At 38.2% G+C, this 9131-nt stretch overlaps 1 protein-coding gene across 2 annotated transcripts; it reads left to right on the top strand.

The window, feature by feature from the left end:
• The first annotated feature begins 2556 nt into the window (after window positions 1-2556).
• LOC103153289 (peptidase M20 domain-containing protein 2) lies at window positions 2557-8097 on the top strand. 2 transcript variants are annotated; one of them, XM_007574147.2, is made up of 7 exons: window positions 2557-3146; window positions 4487-4635; window positions 4706-4848; window positions 5721-5875; window positions 6447-6577; window positions 6704-6811; window positions 7810-7896. In XM_007574147.2, the coding sequence occupies exons 1-6, from the start codon at window positions 2751-2753 to the stop codon at window positions 6771-6773; spliced, it is 1044 nt and encodes a 347-aa protein (XP_007574209.1). In that variant the 5' UTR covers window positions 2557-2750; the 3' UTR covers window positions 6774-6811; window positions 7810-7896. The 2 variants fall into 2 exon arrangements, with proteins under 2 accessions (XP_007574209.1, XP_007574208.1); XM_007574146.2 differs by having other exon boundaries at window positions 2563-3146; window positions 6447-6573; window positions 7810-8097.
• The last annotated feature ends 1034 nt before the right edge of the window (window positions 8098-9131 follow it).

The following is a 9131-nucleotide window of genomic DNA, read 5'->3' as shown; positions in this document are numbered from 1 at the left end:
ACACACACACACACACACACACACACACACACACACACACACACACACACACACACACACACACACACACAGAGACTCTCGCTCTCCCTCGGGGGATTTGCTCGCCCCGCTGAGTGGCTCAGTTTGCAATATGAAGCACAACAGGCAGGATTTCTGTTGGGACTCTTCACGCTACGCATCTCATTTGAAAGTGATGCAGACAGGATGATGTCACTTCCCTCCACAGGGCTTGAATTTCATGTATAAAAATCAAGTTCCTCAAAAACAATACTGAGGTTTTGAAGCAACAAAAAGTAAAACATTGTATGACACACTGCAAAAACACAAATCTTTCAGAGTGTTTTTGGGTTAGTTTATTAGTACACTTGAAATAAGACAAACTAAGTTACAAGTAACTTTTGAACAAGATTTAGGAGCTTGTTTTAAGTCAATAATTCATTAATATTGATGAAAAAGTTCTAGTTCACAGGCAAATTATAATATGGAAAAAATGTCTTTCCATAAATCGTGAAAAAGGAGTAAAATATATGTGATTAAAGTAATTTTTAAAAAAATTCAAGAAGCAAACTTTCAACTTTTCAAATTCAGAGGTTTCTGAGTTTTGTCTAGAAAATTTCTGAGATTAATCTAAAAATTACTGATTTTTGTCCAAGCATATTTTTGACGTTTCAAACTCAGATATTTCCAAGTTTTTTGTTGAAAAATTTAGATTTTTTTTTTCTTTTTTTTGACGAAAATGTACTCCTTACACTATTGCGCCGTCATATAAGTCATATTTGACGTAAATCCCTCCGTGTAACGTGTGAAATCAAACACATGCTCCCGCAGCAGAGGCCGGGTCAGCGGGGTGACGCGTGGGTCGGTCCGTCCGTCACCAAACTGAAACAAAATGGCGGCGCCACCGGCGGGGCGTGGACGAGGCTGACAGGCGGCCGTGGCAGTGTCATCCTGCGACACGTCTCCTCTGTGACTGACAGCCGATCCCAATTAACCTCAGACAGAAAAACACACACAAGTACACCTGCTCTCCGGGTCACACACACTGGTGAGACACTGATGTCATTTTACATCTAAATTATACCTTTACACCCCGTCAGAGTCAGATTATATGTAGTTAATAAAATGAAATTAGGGCTGAAATGATTAATTGGATATATTATGATTAATCGCACTAAACGATTACTGAAATAATCATCTAATTTAGTAATCAATTATCTAAATTAATCACAGACCCATTTGCTGAAACATCAGAGCTGTAATTAAGACAAAACTTTACAAAAATATTCACATTTTGCATCTAAGATTAACAAAAACTTCTTTATTCTACCTGAAACTCTTCAAGTCATAGTTTTAGCTTCACCTGCTTCATATTCTGTTGAAAAAAATAATCATAATAAAACAAAACTCATATTAAGCGTCTTTGCTATCTAATTCGTTAATCCAAAAATTATCATCAGATTTTGTTGCATTTGAGGTAAGAAAACATTTTTCCAACCCTTATTTGTCTTAGTTAAAACTGAATTAAATTAGTTATTTGCATTTATTTGTGTATTTCNCTTAAAAAAAGTTTGAATTTTCAAATTTTTATTCAGTTGATCGATTCATTGTCAGGATATTTGATTAATCAATAACTGAAGTAGTCCTTAATTGCATTTGTAAATAAATTAGACCTCTGACACGAATTCCCATTTAAAATTATTCATTTTATTCCCCACAACAGGAAAAATGTGACTCTGGCTCCCTCTAGCGACGATATGGGCGCAAAACGAAATGACTTTAATTGGCAGGCCTAATTTGTTTAATAGACCAAAACAAAAATAATTGCAATTTAATAATAAAATATACTTGTCTTATAATCTAAATAAAATACAGAAGAGTCCCTCTTTGAGTAATTTAATCTGAATATAAATTCATCTGTTCTGTTTCTGGCCTCAGAACATTAATGAACAAACACAGAACCCATGAAACAAACATTATATGTTGGTGATTTGCTGCTGTGAGCGTCTAGATATTATCGTTTTCTATTCTGTAATAATGTGAATAAGCTGCATTTCGTTTGAGAAGAGTGTGGTTCCGGCCAGTAGATGGCAGAGTTTACACATCTTGTTTTAAAAAGTAATCATGTAGTGCCCTGAAAAGCTACGGAGCATTACTTCTCCCATTTGTCACCCTATTATCACTTCATTAAAAAAAAAAATACTGGTCGAATTTCTAGTAGGAATATCTTAGTACATTGAAATAAGATAAAACTGATTAAAACTAATTTTTAAGCAAAAAATGTGAAACATAAAATAAGCTGACGGCTTATGATTTCTAAATATTGATTTTAAAAAGTACTAATTACATTGCCATATTATTTCACTTGTGGCATTGAATAAGGTTTTTTTATATGTTAAATATTCTGCCAATTGAATATCTAACATTAATATTAAGGAATTATTGACTTAAAACAAGCTGCTGAACATTTACTTTTAAGTTCCTTTTATCTTATCTGAGGTGTAGAAAGATATTTGCACTAGAAACTAGACTAAAAATACTTGGTAGGATTTTGTGTTTTTGCAGTGTTCCCATGTAATTTACTGCTAATCAAATTTAGGTCAACCGGAACTACTTCCGGTCAGAGGCTCCGCCCACTTTGAGACGTTAATTAATCTTTATTGACCAGAATGAACTTCTTGAGTGTTTCTCAGAGTAATGTAGGAATAAAATAAAACTCTGGCTCTGTTTGGACCTCCGGCGGTGCTGTGGGAATGGCGAACCGGCACCAGATGAAAGAAGCCCTCCAGCAGCGCATAGAGTCATTGAAACAGCAACTCCACAGTCTGAGTCGGGACATCTGGACCCGACCGGAAGTCGCTGGCGAGGAGGTGAACGCTCACGACGCGCTGGTCCGGTTCTTCTCCGAGCAGGACCGGGCATGGACGGTCCAAAGTCACTACGAGCTGCCGACCGCGTTCCGGGCCAGCTGGGGTTCTGTCGGTACCGCCGGGAAACCCCGGCGGCTGAACGTAGGTTTCCTGTGCGAGTATGACGCGCTGCCGGAAATTGGGCACGCGTGCGGCCACAACCTAATAGCAGAAGTGGGAGCTGCGGCTGCTTTGGGGCTGAAAGCGGCGGTGGAGACCCAGCCGGAGCTCCCAGTGCAGGTAACGGTCCCTCACTGGGTTATACTGGTCTCACTGGGAGGAAGAGCAAAGTCTCAGAGGCACAAGTCAAGGCACTGCTAATATAGATAAATACCCCCCTTGCCAAGCTAGCTAATTGGTAAAAATTACGCCAGACGACTGTAGAATATCAAAAGTACCAAAAGTCAGTAAGTCCTTTATGATGTTTTACATATAGATACCTTCCTAAAGAAATGTCCTGTGTCATTTTTCACCAAAAGCAATTTATTTATTTATTCATTTATCTGGTTAAACACACTCAGAAATTTCTTAGTTTTTCTTAGAACATTTCAGAAAGTTTTTTGATGGAAATTTAATCCTATTTTTTTTCTTTCTACAATCTCCCTAATATGATGTTCACCATCTCAATGATCAATAAACTTTAATTTTGTAAAGGAAACTTTGCATTGGAACAGGAAGATCTATCTAGCTAGCTAGAGCAGGGGTGCCCAAAGTCGGTCCTCAAGGGCCGGCATCCTGCATGTTTTGGTTCTCTCCCTGGTTTCACGCACCTGGATCAAGTAATGGCTCATTAGAAGGCCTAAGAGGAACATTGACAAGCTGAAAAGGTTGTTACCATCACCAGGGAGTGAACTTAAACGTGCAGGATGCCGGGCCTCCAGGACCGACTTTGGGCACCCCTGATCTAGAAAGACAGACTTGTGGCACTTTTGTACTTCCATACAGGGAAAAAAATCTCTAATTCTTAAGCCATGAAGTACCTCTGACCTTCTTCTTTAAGCTTTTGTTTTATATACAATTCTTCTATGTCTCCTCCATTACATCATCTTGTTTGTGAAAACTTTATTTTGATCAAATATATAAGTAATCATTTCTGTTTACTGGTTGAGCTGGTAGTTTGAAGAATGATGTAAGCAGAAGCTTGGTTGGAGAAACTTTTCTAAAGATGAAAACAGTCTGAAACTCTCTGCTTTCATGATGATAAAGATGCATACAGTCTCATAATGTTGTTTTTATTTTAAAGAAGAGCTCCAGCTCGACTTTACCAGTCGAGCTCCGCTGGGGTTGCTAGGTAACACAGCAGCGCCTGTTAATTTATGACGTTCTGGAAGATTTTCAAATGGCTAATTTTTCAAACACCAAAAATCTTCAACTTATTGCCAAGAAACGGTTGGGTGGGTTTTGTTTTAAACACTTGGGCTTATAAGCAGTTGAGACCCAAATGGAAGGTCAAAAATATATAAAATGTAAATTTTGCCTAGTAGATCCCTTTAGGCCAATTGACTTATGTGGATCATGGATCATGACTGGCACATAGAAGCTGATATTTACGTCAGGCTACTGAACCCTTTTAATCCCAGATAACCGTTCTGGGAACACCCGCAGAGGAGGCGATTGGAGGAAAGATCGACCTGATCCAAGCCGGGGCTTTCGCTGATGTGGATCTCATCTTCATGGCTCATCCGGCTCAGCAGGATGCCTCCTTCCTTCCCACCGTCACAATCGCTGAGTGAGCTCTTTTCCTTTCTTCCCTTTCTCCCTTAAAATAAAAACTTAAACTAACCATGTTGATGTCACAGGGTGTCAGTGAAGTACCACGGGAAGGCGTCTCATGCGTCTGCGTATCCGTGGGAAGGGGTGAACGCTCTGGATGCTGCTGTGCTAGCTTATAGCAACCTCTCTGCGCTCAGACAGCAGCTGAAGCCTGAGTGGAAACTTCATGGTGAGGGAAAAAATGTTAACAGCTATATTTCAGTTTATTTAGCCTGCTATAGAGAGAAAAACGTGGGTGTTCATTTTTCAAAGCCATATTTTTACCATGTTATCCATTCATTTATAAATTTATAACTACTCAGTGAAATCCAGAAAACACTTGCTGCATTTTTATTAAGAAATGCTCGCAAAATTTTGTTGATATTCCACTAATGTTAAAAAACAACATTTTACAACTGCAATGTTTCCTTCAAATAAGAAATACAAAACCACACATGAATACATTTGTCCATACAATTAGGCATTAAAAAACATGATGTGCCATCATCCTCCTCCCACTTCCTGTCATCTTCTTTGTCATTTCCACCAGTAGCAACATTCTGCTGTTGGTCATGTGACTTGTAATGCAAAAAAAGTGTTTCCCAATGCAGTTTTGCGAATTATGTAAATTTTTGTTTGTGTTTTTAGCCACATTAAATTGGTTTATTTTGCAAAATTGAAACATTATTTTTCGCATCATATGCGTCGCATGATCAACAACAAGATATTTTTTGGAAAACATGAGTTTTTTTCTGAAATGTCTCTATTAAGTGTTTATTTTTGTGATTCCTATTTCCTTGTTGATAAAACAGTAGTTGCATTTCCATCGAGCAAATTGGAATTACGAAAATAAATTTGCGTATTGAAATGCGGCAATTTCGAAAAAAAAAGAAAAATTTGTAATTCCTAGCAGCACAATTATATGGTCAATGGAAACGTCACTAGTTTAAAACATTTAATTATGTGCGCCAAGTGTAAACCTTGTTACTGCATATAAAAAGAAAATGGATGCTCTTTTCTATCCTCCATTTTTCTTTGTCTTTTTGTTTTCCTTCCTAACAGGCATCATCAAACACGGAGGGGTGAAGCCCAACATCATCCCTGCCTACTCTGAGTTGGAGTTTTATCTACGAACCCCGCGGCTCAGTGATCTTTGGGAGCTGAAGGCCAAAGCCGAGGCGTGCTTCAGAGCTGCGGCTCTGGCCACAGGCTGCCAGGTGAGCTGTTGTCCATGACTCACCTGTCGTCTAGCATCATCTTTTTTATCTCATTGCTGTAATTATGCTCCAGAATGTTTGTCGCTGTTGCATAACTGCTACCTTTGAGCTATAAGTCTCCTCAGTCTGCAGCTGATCTAAACAGGCTCTAGTTTCAGGAAACACACAAACAGAACAGCTTGAATATGATCTTAACCTACATGAGAGCCTGGACATTTTTTATTACATTTTTAAAAACTTTGGCTGCGCTAAAGGGGAAGAGTAATGCCAAAATTCACAATATTCATGTTTTTACATTTTCATTTGGGTCTCAACTGTTTCTCAAAACAACCTAAGTGCTTAAAAAGAAACACTCAGATGTCTTTTTTTGGCAATAAGTTCATGTTTTTTGGTGTCTGGAAAATGATCTGTTTCAAAAACCTATATAAACTTTACTCGTGAAATTGGAACCATATGGTAACACAACAATCAAACAATGAGGATTATTATTTTCATTCTTAAAGTAAACTTTCCAATTCTTATAGATCTTAAATTTTAAATACACTGTGACTGCTCTCTTTGGTCCCTGTAGGTGGAGATAATCTACCCGGCCCATACTTACTCCAACATTCTGCCTAATGAAACTCTGGGAACCCTGTATAAAGGCAACGGAGAAGCTTTGGGCATGGTGTTTCCTGAGCATCCAGCCAGCTTCTCTGGTTGGTAAATATTTAATCTTTATCGTCCTCTCTGTCTGTTTTGGAGTGCTAACATTTAGCAGCAGGTCTTGTTTACAGGATTGTTTTGACACAGAGTCATTATCACAATGAATTTCTAATTATCCGGCAGGTTCCACAGACTTTGGCAACGTTTCATTCATAGTGCCTGGGATCCATCCGTTCTTCCACATCGGCACTGACGCATTAAACCACACAGAGAAATACGCCGAAGCAGCAGGTACAGCAAAATTATTATATTATAGTTAGCTAAAACTAGCAAAAACATTTTTAACTGAAGTAAATAAAAACTGTAACTAATGGAGAAAAATACAACTGGAAGTATAATGAATGTTTATAAAGCTAACAGTATAAGATCCTCCGATCTCATACTGTTACCTACCTACTGAGCACGAAGAGTTAAATCCATGGACGCATAAAATCAATGTTTAAACGGATTTGTAAAGGACGTGCAAACTCTTCAGGTGAATAACAAAGTCCTGGTGACTGGCAGAGTAAGGACATGTAGCAAGATACATGTATGCTACATGTCCAAAAACTACACTAGCTAAGCTAACTTTGCTAGCTAGGCAGTAAGTACTGCAGTATATATCACTGATATTTATCTTAGTATTACACAGAGGTGGATAGAGTACTTAAAAATTGTAACAATAAGTTGTAACTTTATAAGTTAAATATGAACAAGGTGAGAGCTAGTTCTAAGCTTGTGGCTTGTTTATTGTTGTCATAGTAACTCCTTATCAACTGCCTACCAAGATGGCCGACGGTTACAAAGTTCACTGAAGTGTGACGTCACATGAGAAATGTGTGTTAGCCTTTCGAACTGATGTTAAATTTACCCCCACCCAACACAAGCAGTTTATGTCAGCTGTTGGCAAATTACGGCGCTCCATACGGCGCCTACGTTAATCCACAAAATGGCCACCACAAAGTTTGGCAGAAAAAATCCAGTCAGTTGGTTGTTCAGCAAAAATTGAATCTATTTTTGAAAATAAATTAAAAAACCTAGAACTACTACTGTAGCTAATAAAAACTAAACAATATTTAACTAATAATACTAGTGTGTTTGCTAGTTTTTATTAACTAGCAAAAACTAACTGAATTAGACAAAAGTCATAACTAAATAAAACTATTGGTTTCTGGCTATAAAGATGAGGATCCCTTCCATGTCATGTGGTGATTTCTATTTTTAGCGTTTTCTTTTCCTTCCTGCGCCAGGAGCCGAGAAGGCCCAGTTGTACGCCCTGCGGGCGGCCAAGGCTCTGGCTATGACAGCTGTGGATGTGCTGTGCTGCCCGGATCTGCTGCAGCGCGTCAGGGACGACTTCAGGCTGGCCACACTGAGGGAGGAGACGTGACCAGAGGGCAGAAACAACAACTCGCATTGAGACACACAAACTCCCCGAACTCGGCTGGACGGTTTCACTGCTAAAACAAGAAATTAATGGCACTTTGAAACAAATTTCAATGTATTTTACATGATAAACCAACACAAGTGGTGTAAAAAGGGGAAGCAGAAAGAAAATGAATTATGATTATGAATTCCTTTTCTTTTACAAATAAAAAAGGAAAAGTGTGGTGTGCACAGTTTACTAAAGCTCAGTAGCGCTGCAAAAACACAAAATCTTACCAAGTATTTCTAGTTCTTGTGGAGATATCTTAGTGCAGTTGAAATAAGACAAAACTAACTTGCAAGTAACTTTTCAGCAATATAAGAGCTTGTTTTGAGCCGATAATTCTTTAATATTGATTTAAAAAGTTGATTTATAAAGTCAATTTTCCCTGGTGAAAATAAAATAATCTGCTTGTGAAACTAGTACTTTACTACTGATCAAGCTCCTGTTGTGCTGTAAAGTTAAAGTACTTTTTTATTTCAAGTGGGATAAGATGTTTACACTAGATATCAGACAAAACACACTTGGGATCTGTGTTTTTTGCAGTGAAAACATCTGTTTACACAGTGAATCTTTACGGATGTCAAGTGTTACAGTGGAGATTATAAACCAAAAATACTTGGTAAGATTTTGCCGTTGTTCCGTCTTTGTCTCTTTTACAGCATAATATTCCAGTTTTTAAACTCTCTCTTCTTCAGCAGCTTTTATGTGATAAAGAGTCGGATATTTCCCCTGAGGCTGCTTGGAGATGAAATGCAGAGACGAAGGAAAACGCTCAAAGCTGAATCTCTTTCACAGGTGAGCAGGAACTCCCGATGTGTCCTCAAATGAATGTTAATACTGCAATGTGCCTCCCTAACTGCAGGGGGTGCTTCACTTTGAACTTTTTTTTTAATTTGGTGTTGGACCAAACTGGGGTTTATGCAATTTACATGCCGACATTCTGTCATTTAGATCTTAGTGATGTTTTCATGACTGACAGCTAAAGTGGCAGAATACTGGGAATTTATGCAAGTAAAAGCAGCATCAGTTCAAAGGCATAAGTTGGGGGCACAAATTCTAGTTTGTTCGACATTTTTTAAATCCACAAAGCCAAAATTTCAAGTTCTAATAAATGACCAGCATTTTATAACTCCAAAAACAAAC

The sequence above is a fragment of the Poecilia formosa genome, unplaced genomic scaffold, assembly GCF_000485575.1.
Source record: "Poecilia formosa unplaced genomic scaffold, Poecilia_formosa-5.1.2 Scaffold345, whole genome shotgun sequence".
NCBI lineage: Eukaryota > Metazoa > Chordata > Actinopteri > Cyprinodontiformes > Poeciliidae > Poecilia > Poecilia formosa.
Note: the sequence above shows the minus strand (reverse complement) of the source record. Positions and strands in the feature narration are given on the sequence as shown.

What these genes read in the sequence shown, in the direction of transcription:
- LOC103153289 (XM_007574146.2), top strand. Translation starts at nt 2,751, where the DNA reads ATGGCGAACCGGCACCAGATGAAAGAAGCCCTCCAGCAGCGCATAGAG. An exon ending in AGCCGGAGCTCCCAGTGCAG is followed by an intron (nt 3,147 to 4,486) that starts GTAACGGTCCCT and finishes TTTTAATCCCAG; the next exon opens with ATAACCGTTCTGGGAACACC. An exon ending in GAAATACGCCGAAGCAGCAG is followed by an intron (nt 6,812 to 7,809) that starts GTACAGCAAAAT and finishes TTCCTGCGCCAG; the next exon opens with GAGCCGAGAAGGCCCAGTTG.